A 26,686-nucleotide genomic window follows, 5' to 3' on the forward strand; every position below is an offset into this window, starting at 1 on the left:
GTCCCCAGAGCACCTGCTGCCTAGTCTTTGGAAGGAACATTCTGAGAGCAAGCAAGTGCATTTTTAAGCCCTCTAGAATTCTGCCTGATTTACAGTGTCCTCTCAGAGAACAAAAATATGACTATATTGGACTTCAAAATAAATCTTTTTTAGGACACTCTGGCAGAGAATGGTTTAAAAAAAAAAAATATGTGTAAGTCAGCCAGGAGCTCACATGGATGCAGTGCAGTCCGGGCCAACCTTCCAAGAGGGGCAAACACTTTGATGCCCTGATTCCTGTGTCCAGGGCTGTCTGAGAGAGGGCCTCACATTGGAACCCTTCCCAGAACACTCCCGGCTCCTACCACACTTCCAAAACCAGCACTCCGGGCACAGAGCTCTATCAGTGATTCGAGGTAGCCCCAGAGTATGAGGCATTAGTTATCAAAGCCACAAGCTGCGAAAGCCTCATTTCCTATATCCACAATGTGTGAAAGTATAAGCTTTGAGCAATCTAACAGCTGTGTGGGGCACATACAGCTAGCTCTGTGCTGGTGGAAATGTGGATCAGTGTTTATAAAACAGACCATCGCTGGTGCCCTAAAATAACCCAGATAAATCAGGGATCTAAAAAGCAGCGTGGCAAAGATAGAGTCTAGGATGAGGATGCAAAGGAGAGAGAAAACTGGCGTCTGTTCACTTGTCTGACATCAAATCTACGTACAATCTTACTCATGTTCTTGGTGAACATCTTGCTTATGCTATGCACAGCTGATGACCCAACTATCTGCTAGGAAACCGCCTTTGCAAATAAAAAAAAAGCTGTATTAGCATCATATCCTATTCCACTCGCCCCCCCCCCCCCAAGCCCCCAACACACACCCAAGTCCATGCAGGGCAAGGGACTCTGAGAAACAAACTCATTTTTTTCTTGACGACTGCTGCATGTCCCCGCTTGGTGTGTGTATGTGTGAGCACATGCATGTTGGCTTACTGTTCCTATGCAAAAAACACAGAGCAAGGAGGGACCCCATCATGCTCGTGTGTGCATGGTCTCTCCCCAAAAAACACATTAAATTCAGGTCACTCTAACCACTCTGGGTCTTTGAATACAGTTCTTTACTCTTTAAGATAAAGAGAAAGTTGGCACCGTGGTGAAAGTGGTGGAAATGTTGATCAGTGTTTATAAAACAGACCATTGCTGCTGCCCTAAAATAACCCAGATAAATGAGGGATCCAAAAGGCAGTGTGGCAATGACACAGTCTAGGATGAGGATGCAAAGGAGAGAACCTGGCGTCTGTTCACTTGTCTGACATCAAATCTGTGTACAGTCTTACTCATGTTCTTGGTGAACATCTTCCTTACACTCTGCACACCTGGTTACCCAGCTGGCATCGCAACTGACACCTCGTCCCTATGTATCCAAGAGAGCAATTAAATACAAAAGTGGTTACAGTAACAACCTAAAAACAATAGTAATCACAGGCCAAATCAACTAGCTGGATGCAGAGACTCAGTATTGGCAAGAGAAGGCCTTGGCCAGATGTGCTTTGAATCTTTGAGTCTGTCCCTCCTCTAGCCTTGACGGTCCCCAGTGGCAGTCCCCCCATGGCACTCTCCCCCCCTTCCTGCCATTATGAAACACAGCTTCCGATCACTCAGTAGGCAGAGAGGAGAAAACTATGGAAGAACCACCTCTGCAGTCCCCGGGCCATTAATGATCAGTCCAGGGGAAAGAGTGCCAGTTCCTTTCGGGCAGCGTAATAGGAAGAGCATGAACCCCTTGGCCAGCTACTTCATGTATGACCAGATATAAACAACCACTTTAACTTTTATTGGAATTGATTTGTCTCTCATGATATATTACATTTTTCTTCTCTAAGCCTCAGTCTCCTCTAGCATGCTAATAGTAGCAGGAGTGGTGGCAGTAGTAGTAATTACAAACACAGTGATAATGACAGCCACCAACCTTCCCAGCTTTCTGGGATGTCAGATGAACTGACAGGTGTAAAGTGCCCAGCACAGTGCCTCCCTAGCACTGTTTCAGGAGGCACTAAGGGAAGCCCCGCAGCAAAAAGACCCTAAGACTTGTCGGTACGGTCTGTCTGCAGAAGGCTGTTGGATTCTGATTTGACAGAGAGTTGAATCATCTTTCTAAATTACTTTCTCTGAGTCCCATTACCCCCATTCTGGAAACGATGAAAACAGTACCTGCCTACCCCCAATGGGACTGCTATGAGAATGAAATGAAATAGCAGGTATAAGAGCATTTGAAAACTATAGATATAAAAGAACATTCTCATTAGTTTAGCCTCCCCCCAAGGCTGCCAGTTTGTCCCATGCCAAACCAAGTATTAACCAGCCAATAGCTCTGCTTGTCATCCCATGGACACAGAGCTCAGAGCTTTCTTAGCAAGAAAATAGCTCCAATGAAAATCATCTCTATTTTCCTGTGAATTATACCTGGAACTCCAGGTACACTCGGGAAAGATGAAAAGAAACGTGTTTGCTCAATAGAAATGTGTGTGCAGGTTGTGGGCAAGCCTCCAAAAAGATGCATGTAGGCACAGAATGGCAACAAGGGAATGAGGCAAACGGCCATCCCACCAACACCGCACCAGCACTGAGGCCAGGAGGGTGCCTGCAGACTTCAAGCCCGTCCCTTCCAACCAAATCGATCTCCTTGAATTCTCTGCATGTGCCTCTTTCTTCTCGTTATGAAGGCTCCTGGAAACACAGCCTTACCTAACTCTGGCAAGCCTCAGAGGCAGAAGTTAATATTTTTTAAAGATGTATTGACAGGGGGGAACCTGGGTAGCTCAGTCGTTAAGCATCTGCCTTCGGCTCAGGTCATGATCCCAGGGTCCTGGGATCGAACCCTGCATCGGGCTCCCTGCTCTGCAGGAAGCCTGCTTCTCCTTCTCCCACTCCCCCTGCTTGTGTTCCCTCTCTCGTTGTCTCTCTGTCAAATAAATAAATAAAATCTTTAAAAAAAACAAAAAAGATGTATTGCCAAACAATTTTTAAAGTGAAAACTTAGTGGGCCTTAAGCCCACAAGAGCATTTATGTTTTAAACTTCCCACTTTTCTTAGATAGATTACAGGATTTTTTTTTAAGACTTTATTTATTTATTTCAAAAGACAGAGAGAGAGAGAGAGAGAGCACAGCAGGGGGGTGGGAGAGGGAGAGAGAAAAGCAGGCCCCATACCCAGCATGGAGCCCCACAAAGGACTTGATTTCACGACCTGAGCGAAAATCAAGAATTGGACACTCAACCGACTGAGCCACCCAGGTGCCCATGAGATTACAGGATTTAAGACAAGGTGCTAAAAACCTAAGATAATTTCGAACCAGGAAGCATTATGGTCCTTACACAGCTCTTGTTCACCAAGAGCAGGGCCCTCCCTACCCACACACTGCACAATAACCCAGGAAAAAGAGAGGGGACAACAAGTAGGGGTTTTGTTAAAGCAACCTCTAACCCTGGGATGCAGCTTGCTGACCCCTGCCTCCTTCACCCTCAACCACAAGTGGAGAAGGAAAGGCTTTCACTAAAGACCCAGCCAAATCCATGGGGCTAGAACAGGCCTACTGTCCTAATTCGAGTTAATTTTATGTGCTGTGCTGTCCTTTGCCCTCCCTGGCTACATATCTAAAGGAGGCCTTTTATATAGCCTTCACTCTTTCTGCTACCAAGAACCCTACAAAAGAGCTTCACAGTCATGTCAGTGAAGTAAGAATGCAAATAAAGAAGACCCATTACTTGAGGGTCCTTCCATTCTGATGACTTATATATGTTTCTAAGGTGAAAGGAGTTTAATCTGGTTCCAGAATGACTTACTGGTGACTACTCAGTCAAGTGAAGGGCTTCAATCATTCCACAATGAGGGTCTCCCACGTAGAGGCTCCAGTGGAGTGGTGGATGGGCTAGAGCCAAACTGCCTGAGTTCAAGTCCCAGCTCTGTCTCATATTAGTTATGGGACTTTATACAATTATTAACCAAACTGAGTCGGTTTCCTTGTGTGTAAAATGCAAATTATGATAATACTAACACCCACCTCATAGGGTTGTCTTATAAAAACAAAACAAGCTAGCTGGCAGAGAGCAAGCCCTTGATAAATTGTTGGCCAATATGCCAAGCAGTGTTGTCTTTGAAGCTAAAGAAGCCATATTCTCAGCCTCATTTTTTGAGGCCACCGTTCAGATTCAGGATTAAACACTATATGCCTTTGGCTACATGGGAATGGAAGAAAAATCCAAACCTCAAAATGAAATCCTCAAGTCTCGTTCTGACCTTTTAAGACCCTCCAAAACCTACTCCCATCCTTCCTTCCAAACAGACCTCCTGGTATATTCCTGTACCAATTCTCCAGGTCATCTATCCTTTAAAAACATAACAAGCACCTATGTGCCATATACTGTGCTAAGCATGGTTCTGCCATCTGGTCAACCAGCCTTTGCCTTTCTAGATGGCCTTCACTTGGCTAGCCTTCAAAACAGAGCTCAAGATCAAGCACATCCACAAAGCCCTCCCTAGCTACTCCAACCACCAGGGCTTCCCCTTCTGACCTCTCTGAGGTCTTCAGGCTTCTATTTGGTATTTACCATATATTGATTATTTTGTTATATGGTTAAATTTTATATGCCTAACTAAAGCACAAGTGATTCAAAGGAAGGGATGAATCTTACATTTCTTTGTATAACTCTCACTGACTAGTACTGTGCTTTGCACTTAGAGGGACTCAGCAAATTAGTGATCTACTTGTGGTTTCAAGATGACACAGATAGCACACAGCAAATACATTATCATTCATTTTAAACAGGCTTCTGATCAATACTCCCTTCATAGTGTAGAGACTTAAAGGCTCAATCATCAGACCTAGACTAAGTAGGGGTGCCTGGGTGGTTCAGTCATTAAACATCTGCCTTTGGCTCGGGTCATGATCCCAGAGTCCTGGGATTGAGCCCTGCATTGGGCTCCCTGCTCAGCGCAGAGGCCTGCTTCTCCCTCTCCCACTCCCCCTGCTTGTGTTCCCTCTCTCGCTGTGTCTCTCTCTCTGTCAAATAAATAAATAAAATCTTAAAAAAAAAAAAAAGACCTAGACTAAGTAGGTTCATGGTTAAATCTGCAACTTACCAGCTGTGTGACCTTGAAGAAGTTACTTAACCTGTCTGTATTCAGTTTCTTCATTTATAAGCTGGGGATAAACAAAGTACCCCACACTTCCTAGGACAGTTATAAGGATGAAGTCAGGTAATACATATAAAGCACTTTCAACAGGACCTGGCACACAGTAATTAACTAATTACTCTATAAAAATTCATTATTATTATTATTACTACTATTTTCCTGAAGTTCAACACATCTGGAATGCCTCAAAAAGCATTTTGTAAAGTATGCTGAGCCTATACAAAAAGCTACTGGATTCAGTATATACAAAATATTTCTCCCTTCTTATTTCGCCAATAAGTTGTTCAAAAAGGCATCTCTTGGGCACCTGGGTGGCTCAGTTGGTTAAGCGTCCAATTATGGATCTCATCTCAGGTCTTGATCTCAGGGTCATGAGTTCAAGCCCCACATTGGGCTCCACAATGAGCATGGAGCCTACTTTAAAAAAAAAAAAAAGGCATCTCAAATGCTGTTCACATAGATGTGTTCAGTTTGTGAAAATATACTGAGCTACACATTTTCATGTGTATGTTTCTCTCTGCAAACTGTATTTCAATAAAAACTTAGCATTAAAAAAAGGAATCTCTACCTCTACCATTAATCATTTCCCTCAGGTTGCTACAAAATTGGTAATTCTACTGTACCTTCAATTTTACCATAATTCTCAGCAAAATTTTGAGTATGTATACAACTCAAAAAAATATTTTACCCATGGCTTGAAAGAGCAAGGAAGGTCTTAACCAAAGCTGAGTCACTATCTAATACCTCAAGGCTATACAAAGCCATCAAATTCACCACTTTCCCATGAAATACCTTCTTCAGTTATGTTTTTTAGTCTGTCCCAGGCATCAGTGAAAGCAGAAAATTCTGCCTCAAACCCACCAAGTATGGTAATACCTCTTTGTCATCAAAATAGCACATTTTCCATCAAGCCATTTCTCTTTCTCTCTCTCTTTTTTTTTGCTACAACTTTTCAGTGAGTTTTTTTTTAAATATTTTATTTATTTATTTGACAGAGAAAGAGAGATCACAAGTAGGCAGAGAGGTAGGCAGACGGAGAGGGAGAAGCAGGCTCCCCGCTGAACAGAGAGCCCAATGCGGGGCTCGATCCCAGGACCCCAGGATCATGACCTGAGCTGAAGGCAGACGCTTAACCAACTGAGCCACCCAGGCATCCTTTTTCAATGAGATTTTAATTAAGATCAGTTTTAATGCACAGGCTAAGAGACAAATAACTCTTCAATCATGAGATAAAACGAAACTGCTGACAGAGAGTGGGCAGTTCAAATTCACACTGGCATTTAAAAAACAAAACAAAGAAACTACCAACTTTCTCTCAAGATATTTGCAACGAGGGGGGACATGCTGCTGTGCAACCTCATAAACCAAGTTCTGCAAACTGACTTGCACTCAGCCTGTGCGCCTACAAATGACTCCTGGTCTGAGTTTACTGCAGTCTTCACCCCTTTTTTTTTTTTAATATTTTATTTATTTACTTGAGAGAGAGTGAGAGAGAGCCTGAGCTGGGGGAGAGGTAGATGGAGAGGGAGAGGCAGACACCCCATTGAGCATGCGGGAGTCAACCCCAGGACCCTGGGATTATGACCTAAGCTGAAGGCAGATGCTTAACCGACTGAGCCACTCAGGAGCCCCAGCCTTCACCACTTCTTACTGGCTTCTTCAGTACAGCACAGAGGTGAAGACCACAGATGTAAAACCTGGCTCCTCCACTTTCCAGCCACATGACACTGTGCACATCATTTCCTCTCATCATTTGTCAAATGGGAAAAATAAGCCTACCTACCTCAGAGCTGTGACTAAGTGAGCTCACGAAATAAGAATATCCTTATTTATTGTTAGATTCAGTAATTGTTTAGCCCAGTGCTGAGTGCTGGTGCACCCTCAATAAATGGCAATTATTATCATCACTATCGTCTCATTTGTATGTGAATTCAATAGCCAAAACCAAGAGGTTAATCATTTTTCAAGTCAATGTGTTTCTTGTTGAGACCAGCCAGTTTACAGAACTGGTCCAACAAATTCTTTCATGTAGCTCATCATACAACAGACACAAAGCAAATAACCACAAAACAGAGCAAATTAAGCTTCCAGATTCGTTAAGTATCCCTGACTGGGAATGCTAAGATGATGCCGTGGACTCTTACTTAAGCAACAATGTTCCAACCAAGTCTTTTGCTTCTTATTGCCAATCTCATACTCCGGTGGCCTCCAGGAAGCCCAGCTCTGTACTTTTTATAAAATTACACATTAAAATACCTAAATAGGCAAAATTAATACTTCCTAAGCATCCTATGCCAGGAGTGTCACCTCTCAGTAGAATATCTATTTATTTTATGATAAATAACAAAAAAAGCTTTCTTGAAATTCTTATTTAGGACAAGAAAATAAATGTAATCTATGCATGGAGCAAAATTAAGTGGGATGACACATCAGCATATTTGTTCTCTACCCATCTCAACACTAAGATTTAGTTAGACATCTGTGTCACTGACTTTAGAATGTCTAGCACCAGTCTAGTAAAATATAACCTAGGCAAACATACTATGTAATTTGTAGTCAAATATTTTGGGTCCCTGAAAAACATAAATACTCACAATACTCACAATTTGCATAAACCTCACATTTTTTAAATTCTTCCAAACAAGAGACTGAAGAAAAATATATCTGAAAGAATATAATGAATGTGCAGTCTATATTCTGCAACTCACCTGTAGTGGCCACACAGGAACTCATCAGTGCAAACAAGGCCATCACATAATGAGAAGGCATTTTTATTTCTCCAAAAGTGTGCCCCATTCAGTCACCTCAGCTTCAGACTGTAGACAGTGTTGGCAAATCAAAAGTGGCCTTAAAAGTCCTCCTTTCCAATTTTCAAACTGCCTGTAAAAATAAACATATTTCAAGAAGAAAACTTAATGCAGAAACTGCTTTTCAAAAATACACATTAAAGTGAAATGAAGAATTTCTAAAAAGTATAAGATTCATTGATCTTACAAGATGCCTAGACAGCACTCCAGTAAGCTGATGTGGGGGTGCTAATTACCTAATAAAGATATTTAAAGCAAATACTTTTGTTAAGAAATGCTTAGCTTTAACACTTTAAATCTTTGGTTTTATATAAAATTTTCAGGAATACAGAAGAAAATCAAGATGCACCTATAATAGAACATTACCAGTTACGTTGTGGCACTAAAGTAAATCAATCATGCTTGACACATGAACTTCCTAGTGTCAACAGGAAACAAAACTCTGATCAGAGACTCAGTCTAATGTTATAATTACAGAGTCATCCCAAGGATCAAATTAAAATACATTTAGAATCAATGTGAAAAATAAAGAACCATCAAAAGGAAAGCTCTCTTTTCAACTGTTTGCCAACATTTTAACAGGAGACAAGTCTTCCCTGTCTCTCAACCCCATCTGAGACTCTGGTTACTGGACCAGAGGATCCAGAGGTACTTTCTAACCTTATGCTATCCAGAGCCTTGAATGACAAGTTTTAATGGTGATTTGTTTAACTTGAATATCCCTCCTATGGTCCTAAAGATTACTTCATTTAGACACACCAAATGTATTTTCCAGACCTATATTCCTGAGCCTGGCACAACCCACAGAAATTGTTCAATTCAACAAGCATTTATTGAGCACCTACTATGTTCCAGGCACTGTGTAAGGGCATGATTCCTTCTTATCAGGAATTGAAGGTATCTAGCAACTGGCTAAAAGCACAAAGACCCTGTCTCATCTATGTGCTGAACAAGGCAAGATCATGGAGTTTCCAGGAACCATCTCAAATAGCTGGGAACGGCAGCCTTGGTACCTGTACCCAGGAAACACTAGCTACAGAACCAGCTTGCTACCTTCAGAGACAAAGCCAGTTTGGGTACTTGTAGATGTAGTGCAAAAATATTAAAAAAACAATGGCAAAGGGGCGCCTGGGTGGCTCAGTCGTTAGGCGTCTGCCTTTGGCTCAGGTCATGATTCCAGGTCCTGGGATCAAGCCCCGCATCGGGCTCCCTGCTCAGCGGGAAGCCTGCTTCTCCCTCTCCCACTCCCCCTGTTTGTGTTCCCTCTCTCGCTGTGTCTCTCTCTGTCAAATAAATAAATAAAATCTTTAAAAAAAACAAAAAACAGCCACCCTGATACTCAAATCAGATTCTCTTTAAAAAAAAAAAAGGGCAAAATAAGTCGTTGTTTTTTTTTAAGATTTCATTTATTTATTTGACAGAGAGAGAGAAAGAGCACAAGCAGGGGGAGCAGCAGGCAGAGGGAGAAGCAGGCTCCCCACTGAGCAGGGAGCCTGATGCGGGACTCGATCCCAGGACCCTGGGATCATGACCTGAGCCAAAGGCAGACACTTAACCGACTGAGCCACCCAGGTGTCCTGCAAAATGAGTTTCTAATTAAATGGTCTTAGTTCACTGCATCAAGTGTTAAGAAAAAGATATTTAAATGCCTCTTTTCAGGGGCGTGCTCTCACTCTGTCAAATAGATAAATAAAAAGCTTTAAAAAATATAAATAAATAAATAAAGTAAAATGTCTCTTTTCAAGGGGTGCCCTGGGTGGCTCAGACGATTAAATGTTCGACTCTTGATTTTAGCTCAGGTCATGATCTCAGGGTTGTGAGATGGAGCCCTGTGTTGGGCTCCACACTGGGCATGGAGCCTGCTTAAGATTCTCTCTCTCCCTTTCCCCCTCCCCTGACCCCCCTCCCTCTCTAAAAAAACTTTTTTAAAAAAGGGCTCTTTTCAGTAGTACACTAATTGCCTGTAACGAGGGAAAGAGGATGACTGGGGGCAGTGATGGGAGCACAGGAGCCTTTTCACTAATTCCCATTTGAGTTTTCTACTATTGGGGTTTTGCAAGTATTACCTATCCAGAAATAATAATAAAGTTCTAACATCCAAAAGAATTTTTTACATATGCCTTGAAACTAAATTATTACATATGCAAGAGGTACTGTTGTTCAAACTTGATGCACGATAGTGATTAAAAGCCTAGTACGAACAGAAAATGGATTATGATGGCAGTTAAAAGCCTGCCTAGGTATGAATCCACTCTGCCACCTACCAAATGGGTTATGCTGGGAGGATTATTCTGCACGCGTGAACCCATCGTATGGGCCACTGTGAGGATTACATTAGCGAGCACACGTGTGTGCGTGCATGTGTGTGTGTGTGTGTGTATAAAGCTTAGAACAGTGGGGAACACATAATAAGCAATCAATAAATGTTACCTGTCCATTCCTTTTGAGGTATATTTATACCAATGAAGTGGAGAAATTAGGATGTGGTTATTTATATAATCCTTAGCTACTATAAAATCAATTCAATCTTTTGTTTACTGAAATATGAGTATTTCAACAGACACAAAAAGGAGGTAAGCTAAAGAATGGAACCACTAAAAGAACAAAATGACCAGTCAAGTAGAGAGGCACAAGTCATTAGTGACACAATGGTCTTGTCTCAAAAAGTGCCTAAGTAGATAATTTTGGAAAGCATGAAATGACTTCAATCACCCCTTTAAGTCCAACACTGCTGTCACCATAATTCCACATCATCTTGAATGAAATGGAAGTCTCCTCTGTGAACTTAAAAAGTCAACGACAGCAGGGTGCCTGGGTGCCTCAGTTGGTCAGCTCAGGTCATGATCTCAGGGTTGTGAGATCGAGCCCCGCATCAGGCTGCTTGAAAGATTCTCTCTCTCCCTCTCCCTCCCCATCTGCCTCTTCTCCCGCTTATGCTCTCTCTCTAATAAATAGTCTTAAAAAAAAAAAAGTCAATGACAGCAAAGATAATTTGACCCTATTTTTTCCCTCCAACAAATTAAATTTCCTGAATGGATTGATAAAGAAAACTCTCTCCAAAAGAATATGCTATTTCAGCAAATGCTAAGAGCAATTTTCATAAAGCAGAAACCCTGTAAGGAGATCCCAGAAGAAGATGGCTTCCCAGAGGATTTTTATGGAGCACATAAACTATAACCAGCACGAGGCTTGCGGGAATATTTAATGAGCTTATGTCCCCCCCTGGCCGCAGCTGCAGAGGGTCTGTGGGACTGTGAGCATTAATCCAGGGGCTTAACCCAGGTCTGAACGAACCTGTGGAAAGAAAGGCAAAAGCTTCTATTAAAAATATAGACTGCAAATTGCTGACAAGAATATTGGGCAATTATTAAAATGCAGCAATTACAGATATAACAGAGCCAAGCTAAACAGTTTGATGCCCAAAGGCAAACCACAGCAAGTTTATACCGGATCTTAAAACATCTCTGAGGAAGTCCAAGACAAGTTGAAACTACACACTGCTGCTTCTAACAAAGAGGGAGCTTTTCTTCTTTTAGCTTAAAAGTCCCTCCGTAATGTAACTTGTTCAAAAAGAAAATAAACTGCAGAGTTTTTGTCTAATCTTCTCAATGTGGTGACAGGAGGAGGAGAATAAAAAGGGAAGCATGTCATTCCCATTCTGTGGAACTCCAATATTGGTCAAGACTTGCACATCAGCACCTTAACGTACAGCCTAGGGATCAGTTCCCCAACTAGAAGAATGCTGGATGATCGAGGTTCCCAGAAAGTTGTAGATTGGAAATACAAACTCCTCTTTTGTTCTGTAAGGTTATATCACACTCAATTTGCAAAGAGTAGGGACTCCCCACCCTGGGTTTCTAAACTCACTGAATATCTTTGGTCTTTATAAACTAAATGCTTCCTTGAGAAATATAAATAAAGTACTCTGTGATCTTGAAAGAACAATTTGGGGTCCACTGTGCAACATTTTGTCCACATTGCAAAGCAATGTGTTGCATTCAAAGGGTACCAGTACTTTTAGTGTCTACAAATGAGCAAAAAAAAATTCTGAGAGCTTAATGGACATAAAATACACACACACACACACACACACACACACACACACACACACACACACACAAATGTGATACTAATTCTCCTAATTTCAGAGTTCCTCTGTGTCTATTTCTGAGGCCATTAAACAGAGTGTGCTGCCCCACATTCGCTAGTGATCCAATAGCATGCACAGGTAAAGAGCAGGATTAGCTGAAAAACCCCTACCCAAATGAAAACCATCATGGGTTAAACCAGTGTTCAAAAGGAACCGGTTGGGAACAGTATTCCCTGGGTTGATCGGGATGTTTTTTTAAAAAGGCATAACTTTCTCTATCTTAGAGGGAAAACATGGTAAAATGATGTCTGGCAACAGGCTAAAAGCCAGCAAGAGAAATTACTAACTTCCCCTTACATGTCTAACACAGATGGCTATATACATGAGATTATTTAAGATCAGAATTTACAATGAACTTGGAGTGTATCAATTTCTCAATTAAAGGAACTGGCATGCTAGAGATAAGTAACAGCTTTTAAAGCTGGAAGAGATCAACATGATTTCATTGATGAAGAGGAACCCAAACTCCAAGCCCAGCACTTGCCCAGGGTAATATAGCAATGCTAAGACTAGAAACCAGGTCTTCCCATGACAGGCTCTACCTCCTAGATCCAGATCTGTCACCACAAACAAGGGAACAATTTTCTCCCTCTCAATTCTCAATCTCTGATAACAGAACAGTTTTTCCAAGAGAGAGAGAAGCCTGCCAGAGCTGCCATCAGACAATGGGACCTGCATGTTGACATATACCCTCTACACAAATCATTACTGATCACAATCCGTGACTTGACTTCAGGACTATAGGTGGCAACTCTAACAAATAAAGAATCCTTGATAATGCTGTAGGACTCCAAGTTCTCTGAAAATGCAAAGGGCAAGATGAAGCACAAACTTGTATATTGTCATATCTTAACACTAAGACTATTCAGGAAAATATTCAACAAATTTTAAGATCTTCAAGACAGAGATATATTGAGTGGGATAAAAAAAAAATACCATTCCCTAAACTCAAATGGTAAATAACACCTGAATTTCTGGTACCTTAAACATGAAATTATTTTTCAGCAGATCATTAAAATGTCTCTGGTCTGACACGTAAGTGAATTTTTGAGAGAGAAATATACTGTTAAGTCTGAAAGCGGGTAGAGGAACTGTTCTGATGATTATTCAACATGTTATTCAGGGGATTTAGAAAAGAGGCAGGATGGATGACATCAATATCTAGCTTGGCAGCCTGTAAAAAGGGGTATACAGGATGCAGAAGAGATACTGTTGTTTGTCTAATAACATTTGGATGCCCTTTGAGACCTGTACACAGAAAAAGCAAAGCCACCTTACCGAATCACAACAGCAGCTCTCAGATTTCCTACTATAAAGAGAAACTGGTAATTCGAAATCCCCATTTTCAGAGAGATTTGGCAAAAGGGGAAAAGTCCTGGGTTTGGATAAGAAATCTTTGGAATCCAGTCACCTGGGTGGCGCAGTCAGTTAAGCATTTGACTCTTGGTCCTGATCTCAGAGTCATGAGATTGAGCTCCATGTCAGGCTCCACACTCAGCATGGAGTCTGCTTAAGTTTCTCTCTCCCTCCCCACACCTCACTCTCTATAAAATGAATAAATCTTTTTTAAAAAATAAAAGTAAAAACTAAAAAAATTTTTTTAAATCTTTGGAATCGCATTCAAACACATTTAACAAATATTTACTACTATAAACCAGGCACTGTTGAAGACGCCAAGGATATAGCAGTGAAAAAAGGAGCCAAAAATCTTGCCCTCATGGAGCTTATATTCCTGATAGAAGTAAAACCATTTGTTACATTAGGCAAGATATTTAATTTCCTGAGCTTCATGTCTTCCTTCAGCAAGTCTTTAGTTATTGCTTACTCCATGCCAAGCAATGGGAATATAATGGCCAAGCAAAGAGATATGTTCTTTGTCCTCAGGGGCTGGTGGGATAAACCAACCAATATTCACAAATTTGTAATTAGACACTATGCTAAGAGATCTAAAGGAAAAGTACCCACAACCTGAAGGATAAGTGGAGGGTGAGGGATAACATTACAGGTAGAGGAACTATTACAGGTCTCTGATGCTGGAGGGAGAAAGGCTGAAAATCCAAAAGGGAAAAGGAGAGGAATAAGGCTCAAGAAAGGGTTTAAGCAGGTAAGTGCTGGGATCTACTGGGTTAAGATTTCCCTGGGACAGGGGCACCTGGCTAGCTCATTTGGTAGAGCTATGACTCTTGATCTTATGATCATGAATTCAAGCCCCATGTTGGGCATAGAATTAACTTTAAAAAAAAAAAAAAGATTTTCCTGGTATAGGCCCTATGGAAAACAGTATGGAGAGTCCTCAAAAAATTAAAAATAGAACTACCATATGATCTAGCAACTCCACTTCTGGGTATATATCCAAAGGAAATGAAATCACTATGTTGAAGAGATACCTGTACCCCCCTATGTTCCAGCCAAGACCTGGAAACAACCTAAGCATCCATCAAAAGATGAATGGATAAAGAAAATACAGTATATATGCACAATGGAATACTATTCGGCCACACACACACACACACACACACACACACACACACACACACACACACACACAAAGGAAATCCTGCATTTGCAACAACATAGATGGACCTCATGGGCATTATGCTAAGTGAAATAAGTCAAACAGAGAAAGACAAATAGTGTATGAGCTCACTTGTATGTAGAATCTAAGCCAAACTCATAGAAACAGAACAGGGGCACCTGGGTGGCTCAGTCGGTTAATCATCTGACTCTTGATCTCAGCTCAGGTCTTTATCTCAGGGTCTTGAGTTCAAACCCCACGTTGGGCTCCACACTAGGTGTGGAGTCAACTGAAAAGAAGGAAAGGAAGAAAGGAAAGAAGGAAAGAAGGAAAGAAGGAAAGAAGGAAAGAAGGAAGGAAGGAAGGAAAGAAAGAAAGAAAGAAAGAAAGAAAGAAAGAAAGAAAGAAAGAAAGAAAGAAAGAAAGAAAGAAAAGAAAAAGAAAGAAAGAAAGAAAGAAAGAAAGAAAGAAAAAGAAAGAAAAGAAAAAAAGAGGAACAGAGAACAGAGAACAGATTGGTGGTTGCCAGAGGTAAGGGGTAGGGGGAGTGGGGGAAGGTGGTCAAAAGGTACAAACATCAGTTATAAGATAAATTAAGTCCTGGGAATATAATATACAACAGGATGACAACATGTTAACAATACTGTATGGTATATTTGAAAGTTGCTAAGAGAGTAAATCTTAAAAGTTTTCATCACAAGAAAAGAAATGTGTAACTAAGTGTGGTGATGGACATTAAGTAAACTTATATTGTGGTGATCATTTTGCTATATATACATATATGTCACTATGTTTTACACCTTAAACTTACACAATGCTTTGTGTCAATTATAACTCAATACAACTAGAAAAAAATAAAAATTAAAAATAAATAAAGATTTCCTTGAGTACCCTATAGAAAACAGACCGAAGGGAGCCCACAGTGCATGGAAGATCCATTGAGACTCTTAAAGCAGAGGAGCGCCTATCTGGCTCAATTGGTAGAACTTGTGACTCTTGATCCTGGGGTTGTAAGTTTGAGCCCCACATTGGGTATAAAGATTATTTAAAAATAAAATCTTTAATTAAAAAAAAAGACTCTTATAGCAGATTAGACAAGAGGTTTAGATCAGAATGGAGCCCCGGTTTCTTCTTCTATTTTTTTTAAGATTTTATTTATTTATTTGAGAGAGAGAGAGAGCGCACATGCATACACATGAGCAGGGGGGAGGGGCAGAGGGAGAAGCAAGCTCCTGATGAGCAGGGAGCCCCAGGATCCTGGATTCCAGGACCCTGAGACCACGACCTGAGCCGAAATCAAGAGTCAGACGCTTAACCAACTGAGCCACCCAGATGCCCTAACCCCGTTTCTTCATTTTTAAGATGAAACTAACCCTACTTAACACCACAGGGTCATTCCAAGAATCAAATGAGATTATACATGTAACAGCAGAGAGCTATCATTATTTGTCACAGTTGACTATCTCTACAAAGGAGAATGATCCTGAGGCCTAAGATTCATTTAAAATCCCACCATTCTGTGGCTGCCAGGGGCAGGAAAAAAAAGAATTACTTTTGAACTACCTTACATATGGGAAGGAATTCCACATCAAGATTCAATGGGAAGGGAGGCAGGAGGTGCAGAGGTTACAAGATGTGCAGAGAAGATGGACTACTCTCCCCGGCACCTCCAGGGCCTGGCCCACCCTCACTCTTTTTTTTTTTTTTTTTTTTAAGATTTATTTATTTATTTCAGAGAGCGAGAATGAGAGAGAGAAAGTACATGAGAGGGGGAAGGGTTAGAGGGAGAGGCAGGCTCCTCGCTGAGCAGGGAGCCCGATGCGGGACTCGATCCTGGGACTCCAGCATCATGACCTGAGCCGAAGGCAGTTGTTTAACCAACTGAGCCAGCCAGGCGCCCCCCACCCTCACTCTTGACTGAGAGTGGGACCAACATATCTCTGGCCCCAGCATCCTTAGTTTCTTTCAGGCTCACCTTCAGTCAGTCCTTAAAGCCCTTCTGTCTATCCCAAGCACAGCAGACCTCATTGCCCAAGCAAAATACAGCAGAAAGGGGAGAATGGGCACGGATACATTTCACATTGTTGTGAAAGACCGCGTTTTGTTCAAGTTCACAAACTAGGATTTTTCACCCACCCTTGCAATATTCCAAGACCCACCTTTCACATTTAATATTTTTGCATCCAAAGACTTCTTTTGCTTGTAATTTTAAGCTAAAATTAACAGAGAACTGTGTGCTTGGGGATTCCAAACGTGGCCTAACCAGACATGTTCACTTTGGACAGCCTCTACCACCCCCTTATCTGTAAGATGTTAATGACATTCTGATTGTAATATATGAGATAGAACATGGGCACGGTACCTAAAACAATACCAGGCCCACACAGTACATTTAAAAAAACAAAAATAGTCATTGAGGTTTTTTACAGTTAAAACACCCCTAGACTTTCAAAAAACCAAGCAAACTACTAGTAGCAAAATAATATAGTTTATATCAAATTTTTATTAATTTGGGGATTAGACTTCATTGTCTAGAATTAAAAAAAAAAAAAAACCTACATTACCAAGAAATGATGACTCCAAACTCAATACAAGATAGGAGTCCTAAAGATAGTCATAAGATTGCAAAGCTGTTCTGAAAGGGTGGTAAAGCTACTGTCTCAACAACTCTGGTATAAGTTACAGGGATCTGGCTGCATGGGCCCTCCTTGACTCTACCTTATGATTCCCAAATTAGCTTCAGGGGTTTAGCTGGAAGCTGAGGAACTCAGCCTGGCACGGTCACCAACCAAAGTGCCTGGAGTAAGGAATCAGCTATCACCAAAAGGGCTTATTAAATCACAGAAGCTGCAATTATTCCAGCAAAAGTCAACACATTTGAATATCCTCAGTACACCAGTCATCATCCTTTAGGCCCTAGCAAGCAAGGACTAAGCCATTAAAAAAACTTTGGGGAAGCTACATCTATTAGACCTCCACTAGACTATTTTGCACAATATACAGTAATTTACTCAAATATTTTAGTCACATGATTATTTATATTCACAGGGATTCTGCAAATATACGAATTCAGAATAAACACTTCAGCAATAGACTATTCTATTCTGCTAATTGCAATTAAGCACTTACTTTTTTCTTCCTCTCACTGACTTCCAATATAACATTCTATCTCGTAAATGCGGGAAATCCTTCAATAGATAACATTTCCATTATTTAACTGATATTATTTGGTAAAAAGAGGGCTCAGCAGCCAAGGCATGTGAAACATTAAGAATTAAAACCCTTCGGGGCGCCTGGGTGGCTCAGTCCGTTAAGCATCTGCCTTCAGCTCAGGTTATGATCCCAGGGTCCTGGGATCAAGCTCCACATCGGGCTCCCTGCTTGGCGGGGAGCCTGCTTCTCCCTCTCCCACTCCTCCTGCTTGTGTTCCTGGTCTCTCTCTCTCTCTCTCTCTGTCAAATAAATAAATAAAATCTTTAAAAAAGAAAAAGAAAAGAATTAAAACCCTTCAATGGTCATCCACTGCTGTCAAAGATAAAAACCAAAACCCTGCCCATGACTGCTGGATGTTGACTACTTAGTCTGACCTCATCCTCTGCATGCTCCAGCCACACCTGCCTCAATTCTGTCCCACAAAAGGACCAAGCCCTTGCTTCCAGAAACAGTGCTCCAACTGTGTTGGAACTCAATGACCTTCCATAGTCTCCCCAACACAGCCGCTTACCAATATCTTCAGGTCTCAACTCTGTGTATAAGCACTACCTCTTTAAGGAAGCCTCCTATTCCCTTTGAAGAAGTTAAACTTGGACATGGAATGTAGTGCAAATTAAATCTGCAGGTAAATGTTTATGTGATGATTTCGCTACAGGTATGGCTTCCTACACCTGTTCACTCTAGAAAGAAGGATCTCAGTCTAGCTGGTAGTAGTAATAGTCTACATACTTGGCATACAGTAGGCATCCAATGAAGGTACCATAATGGGTAGCAAGTATAAAACATGACTATGTACATTCCAGTTAAAAGTATGGAAGGATGGTGAGTTATCAAAATATTTCTCAATAATAAATGATAAACCAACAAATAAGAGCTGTGTATAAGAAAGAACCTATACCTCAGGCAGCTTCAAAGGAACAGGAGAGACAGGAGTTCTGATATCTACGTGTTTTACAAGCTCAGACAAGTCACTCCATTCTGGGCTTTAATTTCTTCATCTCTAATATGAAGAGATAAAACAAGAAAATCTTTTATTCTATACCTTACTTATAGTTGTCCTTATATGGACTAACAACTAATTCCGAATCCCTCCTATAAAATGAGACTTCAAATACAGTTGTGGAAATTTGAAATACATGATCATGTAATGGCTAGTACGAATGACTTCACAAAACTGGAAGGTATTATCCAAGAAAAACATTCAGTTTGACAACATAAGTGTAAATAAGATACTAATACTACAGTAGCTATTTTTAATACATAGCTTATATAAACAAAAAATACTTAAATCATTATTTTCTGAGCACTGTAGGCACACACAAAACTTAAATTTTGTCAGATCTGCCCATTTTATCAGAACTGCCTATTTTGGGGGCACCTGGGTGGCTCAGTCAGTTAAGCGTCTGCCTTCGGCTCAGGTCATGATCCCAGGGTCCTGGGATCGAGCCCCGCATCGGGCTCCCTGCTCAGCAGAGAGCCTCCTTCTCCTTCTCCCTCTGCCTCTTCCTCTGCTTGTGCTCTCTCTCTCTCTCTCTCTCTCTCTCAATAAAAAAACTCTTAAAAAAAAAAAACCCTGCCATTTTCCTCAAACTCCATGAACTCTACTCATTCCCCTCACCTCATTCTAAAAACCATTCTGATTAATCCCACCCACTGTGAACACAGTCTCCTTAACATTTTGTGTTTAACTTGTTCCATGTTATCTTCTACTCAGAGCCAACCCAGAATGTTAGAAATAGAGAACATTCACTCCAGCCCTCTAATTTCACAGATTAGCAAACCAGGAATTAGAAAGGCTCAGTGACTGGCCCACCGTTACACAGCCAGTTAGTAGCACAGCCAAGACTTGTCCACATGCTGCTTTGTAATTATTCTGTGGTTGTTCGTGTTTTTATTCCACATTCCCCTTCTCATTTAGAGACTAACACCCTGCTTTCCTCTTCTGACCCCACAAAATATCTCAGCTACCACCTACTGAGTACCTACTGTGTTTTTCACAATGTCTCATTTCATCCTCTCAACAACCCAAGAAGACAGATATCTATAGTGAGAAAAGTGAGGCTCCCAGACACTCGACCACCCCTGGGCCACCAGCTGGTTAAGTCCTGGCACCAGCTTTTGAGCCCAGGTCTGTCTGATTCTCTTAACACTACAAACGGGAGCTTCTCCTCTATGGAGGCCAACCAGGCCCTGAACAGACGGTTACCTTCTAGCTAGTGGGCAGCCTGATTCAATCCGACCTGAGGTAACTTATTTTGTTTTGAAACCAGAGAGGCGAGGCTCAATTAGCAGTTTTATTTTACTTCATTCATTCACTCAATAAACATGTATTAGAACCTACCACGTGCCAGGCACTTGTTCAGGAAGCTGGGGACATGACAGTGAACTAAACATGACACTGTTTTCATGGAGTTTACCTTCTCATGGGGGAGACAGACAACAACTTTGTAATGTGTCAAGTGATGGAAGTCATATGAAAGAAAAATAAAGCAGGTTAAGGAGAAAGAGTGTTGAGAGGAGGGATGTTATTTTAGATAGGATGCTCATGGAAGGTGTGATGTTGTGATTTATAATGGAGAAATATATATTTGGTCTTCATCCCTGTTTCCGGCACAAAGTTCCTAAAATCCCTGGAATTTCCTAAGTGATGACAGGAATAAAGGTGTCTTTTGTTGTGTTAATGAGGAGACCTCCAGACCCTACCTCAGAATAGGGCTGCTTACCAGGAGAACCAATCAGGTCATTAGAGGGTTGGACCTTTCAGTTCTTTTTCAGAGAGGAGCTAGAGGTTGACTCAACTGCCAATGGCCAAAGATTTTATCAATCATGCCTATGAACATAGCCTCTGTAAAAAAACCCAAAGGATGGGGTTTGGAGAGCTGCCATGTTGGTAAATACATAGAGACTGGGGAGAGTGGCTTGCCCAGACAGTGTGGAAGCTCTATGCCCTTTTCCCACACCTTGCCCTATGCATCTCTTCCATCTGGCTGTTCCTGAGTTATATTCTTTTTTTTTTTTTTAAGATTTTATTTGACAGAGAGAGAGAGGCAGTGAGAGAGGGAACATGAGCAGGGGGAGTGGAAGAAGGAGAAGCAGGCTTCCCATGGAGAAGGGAGCCTGATTCAGGGCCCGATCCCAGGACCCTGGGATCATGACCTGAGCCGAAGGCAGACACCTAACGACTGAGCCACCCAGGCACACCGCTGAGTTATATTCTTTTATAAGAAACCAGTAATCTAGTAAGTAAATGTTTTTCTGAGTTCTGCGAGCCGCTCTAGCAAATTAATCAAACCCGAAGAGGGGGTGGTGGGAACCTCCAATCTGTAGCCTGGGCTTGTGAACCCTCAAGTGAGAGGGCAGTCTTATGCAACTAAGCTCTTATCCTGTAGGATCTAAGGTTATCTCTCCAGGTAGATGGTAAATAGCGTCAGAATTGGTGGTGTTAGGGAAGACACCCCCCCCACACACACACACAGTGGAATTGGTTACCAGTTAGAGGGCCTGTCAGATGAGGTAGCATTTGAGCACAGGGATGTGAGACAGAGCTATGAAAGAAACGCATCCCAGACAGTGGGGATAGCAAGTGTAAAGTGTAAAGTACACACTTGGTGTGTTCGCAGAGCAGACTACATACAGCACGGTATAGCGGGAAGTGTGGGGGCCGCCCCCCGCCTACCTGGGTTCAAATTCCTGCCCTGCCTCTTCCTACCAGTGTAGCTGTGGGCAGCTTACTAAATACCTCCAAGTCTCAGCTATAAAGTAGAAATAATGATTCTATTTCCCTAATGGGTTTGTTATTAGAATTAAGTAAATTAATAACACACAAAGCACTTAATACCTAGTATGTTCTTAGGTTTCAGGAAATGGTGGCTATGAATTTTAACTAGGTCATTGATAACATCTCCGTTCAAGACAATTTATTTTCAACTTGATAGTTTTGAATCCAAGGGTTAAATTACGCGGTTAGCTTTGTACATGGCCAATAACTTCCTCCTCAACCTTCGACTTCCTTAGCTGGGCTTCCTGTCCTGATGAGGAGGACTCTGTGGGAACCACACTGATGTTATCACAAAAAGAGCAGGAGGCAAATCACTCTAGCATCTCTGTTACACTATTACAGATTATACTCTTCATTCAATATAACCCCTATCTCCAAGAATCAGATGCTTCTTCCGAACTATAATTTATTGTCCCTTGGATTTAAGTCATTGGTTTCATAAAACAGATCTCACGAGTCTTGACTCCTCACTAGCATCACTGACAGATGCAGGTGGTAATTTCAACTGCAATCCTGTCTTGAGAAGGGTTAAAACTTCTCTTCAAAATTAGGACATAATTTAATTTAAAAAAAAAAAAAAAAACCCTTTCTCCATTGTCCTTTTGGCCTAAACTTAATGTTTCTTTTCAAAGAAATTAGAACATCAAAGCAAAATTCAAGAGTCATCTGGCCTGGCAGTCTCCAGATTGTTCCTTAGAGCACAGCCCTGAAGCAACTCAGGAAGGTACAGTGAGTGGCCCTGTGGATGGGCCCAGAGCCAAGGGAAGATGTTGGGGCCGCAGGGAAATTCTGCTCCTCTGCCCTATACCCTCTCCCCCTGCTCTTTTCTTTAATGCTATGTTTACTTTTCATCTGTGCAACCCAATGGGTTAAAGGGCAAATCACACGCAGAGAGAAACCACAGCAAGCCCAAGCCTGTGAGAGGTTAACTGGGAATCTTCCCAAACCACTTGTACGGCTGGGGAGAGCCCACGGTTGCTGTTTTCAGTCAATTAAAAAGAGGTCAATGTTCTAGTATGACAGGTCTTGAATTAGGCTTTTTAAACATCAGATTCTCATCCTTTTAGAGTTCCTTTTACTTCTTTTAATCTTTCAGACCTGATAGTTTTCCCTTTGTAATGCCATAAGTATGCATTTTACTGGAGCTATAAAAAATCCACAAGATCTTCTCATTCATTTATTCATCTAATAAATATTTATCAAGGGCCTGCTCCATAATAGCACTGCTCCAGGTACAGGGATTCAGTAGGGAACAAAACATAAAAATCCCTGCCCTCATGGAGCTTACTTTCTAGTCAAAGGAGACAAATTATAAACAAAATATATAACTGTATATGAGAGAGATAAATGCTAAGAAAACAAAACAGAGAAGGAAAGGAAATATTTGGGGTCTTTGGTTTGGTTTGTTTCTTTGTTTGGGGTAAAGACCTACAGGAAGTAAACTCTGAAGATATGTAAGAGAAAAACATTCCAAGCAAAGGAAACAGCACGTGCAAAGGTCCTGAGACAGCATGTCTGGAATGCTCAGGAGCACAGAGAGTGAACCAGAGAGCACAGGAGTGAGGTCGAAAGAGGTAATCGCCAAGGGAGTCATGGCTGGTTGTGTGCGGCTTTACAGATCATTGTAAGGATTCTGGCTTTTACACTGAGAAAGATAGGAACATTAGAGTGTTTTAAGCAGAGCAGTGACAGGATCTGACTTAGGCTTTGTCAGGGCCATTCTGGCTATTGGGTGGAGTATACTCCCCAGCTGTGTGATCTTGGGCAGGCCACCTAACTTCCTGGTACCTGGCTGTTCTCATCTTTAGAGGGACTTAAGGAAGATTATTTCTAACCACGACTCTAACCCCTAAATTATGATTCTGAGTTTATGTCCTTTGCATTTTCTATACAGTTACAGTTTATATCCACTGGAAGCCTCATCTCTCCCCAAACCTTTCACTGAAGTGGACCTGAGTTGAAGAATTCAATTTGACAATATACATTATAGGCCAAGCCCATGCCACACTTTCAGGATACAGAGATGATGAGATTCGATCCTACTCTAGGGAAGTCCACAATCTGGCAGAGAAAGAAAGTAAGTTCTCAGGAGGTAGCAGAAGTCCTGTAAGAGAAACTAAGGGAAGAAGCAACTAACCCACCTGCCAGGAAGAGCCCTGTGTAGCTTCATCACAGACACTGACAACAGAGAGAGAGAGAGCCTGGATGAGTAAGCAAGAGACCACCAGAGAAGGGAAGCGGGGGATGCTAAAGGAGAGACAAGTACAAAAGCAACGGAGCATGAGAGCACGTGGCATGCTCTGGGAACCATAAGGACTCTAGTATGAGCATAGTGAGGTTCAGGGAGAAGTGGAAAGAGAAATGGCTTGAAAAAGTAGGCTAAGGCCACACTGTTAATAACTGGACATCTTGTGCCAAGGATAATGGAACAGCAGTGACTTTTAAAATATAAGAAATGAAAACACAGATCTGTGTTTTAGAAGGTACCAACCAAATTGGATGAATAATAATGGGAGAGAGAGATGTTGAAGCCAGGAAAACTAACTGGAGGACCTGTGCAGTAATGCACGGGAGATAATGATTTGGAAATGGAGAAAAAAAGGTCAGCTGAGATCTGCTAAAAAGGTAAGCCACATGTGACTGGTGTTATTCAGGTCAGGGAAGTAAGCAGAAGGAAGTTTAGTGTGCCTGAGGCTCCTCGCTTGGTAACTGGTGCCATTTACTGACGGAGGAAATGAGGAAATGAAGGATTGCGACTGGGGACCACAGAGACAGAGCGTGTTGGGTTTGGGACTTGGTTTTAACAGAAAGACCTACAGAACAACCAGGTAGCTGCTGGCAATAAGGGTATGAAATATAAAACTGTAAGTTACTGGCAGAGATGTGGCCATTGAGGCATGGAAATATGAACGACTAAATGTAAACTGAGAAGAGAAGGGAAAGGGGAAATAATAGAACTTCAGAGAATGCCAACACGTAGGGATCAAGCACTGGAAAAGAAACCTGAAGAGAGATGGGGAAGGAAAGGGGAAAACCTGAAGTAGCTCCAGGGAAATTAAGATGATTAAACACAGGAAAAAGACAAGAGTTAAGCAGTAAAGGCCCTCGAGAGAGGACAATGGAGATAGATGCTGACTGAAAGCAAGCACGAATTTTGCACTTTGCACCTTTTCTAGCACCTTGATATGTCTTGGTATGGTGGGTGTGGGAGCCTGCCTGCAGCCGGCTGAAGAGTTTAACAGGAGGTGAGAAGAAATGAGCAAATAGCCAAACACCACTAGCCCCAACAGACGACCTTGTTACCAAAGATTCTGTACCATGAGGAAAGTTTTATTCAATACTCTGTGGAGGTGTAAGGTGTGAGAAACAGGAACTAAGATCTGCTGGGGGTGATCTTCTGGCAGTGGAAAGGAGATTTCTTAGTTAACACCTGGCTCTCACAGGACCACTAATCCTGAAACTAGCCACAGGCATTCAGAAAGCCTAGGTGCTTCTGACAAGTGATGAGGACACTAGATGCACCCACACATCATCCAGCTTCCAGTTAGGCTTCTCACACCACCATCCCTAGCCTTTCTTCACCAGCAGAGTAATGCTCAGCAGCAGGGACCACATTTCCATCTGAGTAAGGTAAAAAGTGTAACAAAAACTCCACAGCACTGACTACCTGGTATGATGCTGGGAGTCCATAACCTGACACCTTTGGGACTGGAAAAGGCTTTACCAAAAACACCAGCCAGTGTCAGCAGAATCTGCCTGACTACTCTTCTCTTTGCTCTCTGAGAAACAAAAAGGAGCTGAGGGAGGAGTTTTTAATCCCAAATTTATTCTTAATTTCCGATACAAAACACTTGAGAAAAATTTGAAAGCCAACCAGAAAGACTAACAGATTTTTTTTAAATGTGCATCTACAGTCCTTTCTCCTTTACCCTCTACAAAAAAGCAACCCAACCCCCAAATGATCATTTTCCTTGGCTTGATTTCCCTATTTTTGTGATATATAATTGGAAACAGACTGCCTTTTCCTGGCTTCAGAGAACAGGATCTTCAGGGTTACAGGAGTTGCCAACTACAGAACCTCGGCCTTAGCAAAGTTTCTTTTGCAAACCTTTTACCTATGTACCTACTTAAAATATATCTTAATTCCAAAGAAAACACTTAAATCCCTCGTTATTATACAAAAGTGCATTTTGTCCTAATGAATTAGATGCTACCCTCCCTTTTCTACATGGTTAAGCTAAATAGAATCCTGCTTTGTGTTCAGTTATCTCCCGTTTGAACATTACCAAAAGCCCTACACCCAGCAAGGTATCTAAATGGGATGCTTTCTGGAACTATTTTGAAGAACTTAGCAGGACAAGTTCTACAGGAAACCTTATTAGCCCACACACTGAACGAAATTAAAATCTTGAATATCTTAGAAAGCAACAACTCTAATAATGAAATAAAGGACGCCACAAACTGAAAAAGGCATAAATACAAAAAAAAAAAAAAGTGAAATGTGAAATGTATCAAGTAGGTCTTCCTTCCCCTGGCTCCAAAAACATGATGCATCCAATGGTTGTGCAACAACTGTAATGGATGAATATGATGAATACAAAAGAAAAAGATAGGTGTGTCTTCACAAAGTTGGTTGTTATCCTAAGTAATTTTTTCATGATTCAGATGGTATATGATGAATACGCGACAGGTAACAATCTCTATAAAGACAGAAGAATAAGAAAACTAAGGAATGTCTGCTTAGAAAGGCTTTGACAAAAAGAGACCAGCAATAGTAAAGATGCCCATTGAGAAGATCAGAAACTTCTCCCACACATATAGGGAAGACCTTACAATGTAATAATGCAAAATGTATGTAATGAGTCAACGGTGCTTTCCCTCAAAGTTGAAGTTAATTTGCCAGCCAACTACACGAAGTCTAATATAACAAAATGAGACATTTATTCTTTATGGACACTCAGAAGAGAGTTTTGTGTTTGAGTATGTTTTGTTCTAAAGGAAAAATAAAAAAGAGATAACTCATAACAACACAGGAAGTGCCACACAAAAG

The 26,686-nt window shown here is 41.4% G+C and overlaps 1 protein-coding gene across 8 annotated transcripts in view; it reads right to left on the bottom strand.

Moving 5' to 3' along the window:
* Positions 1-26,686, bottom strand: part of TGFBR3 (transforming growth factor beta receptor 3) — a 200,504-nt gene that overhangs the window by 167,922 nt on the left and 5,896 nt on the right. For all 8 annotated transcript variants that reach the window (XM_027588651.2, XM_027589059.2, XM_027588972.2 and 5 more), the window contains exon 2: positions 7,882-8,053. In XM_027588651.2, coding sequence (XP_027444452.1) covers positions 7,882-7,969 — 88 coding nt within the window. In that variant the 5' untranslated portion in view covers positions 7,970-8,053. The remainder of the gene's footprint in view (positions 1-7,881; positions 8,054-26,686) is intronic.

This window comes from Zalophus californianus, chromosome 4 (genome assembly GCF_009762305.2).
Source record: "Zalophus californianus isolate mZalCal1 chromosome 4, mZalCal1.pri.v2, whole genome shotgun sequence".
NCBI lineage: Eukaryota > Metazoa > Chordata > Mammalia > Carnivora > Otariidae > Zalophus > Zalophus californianus.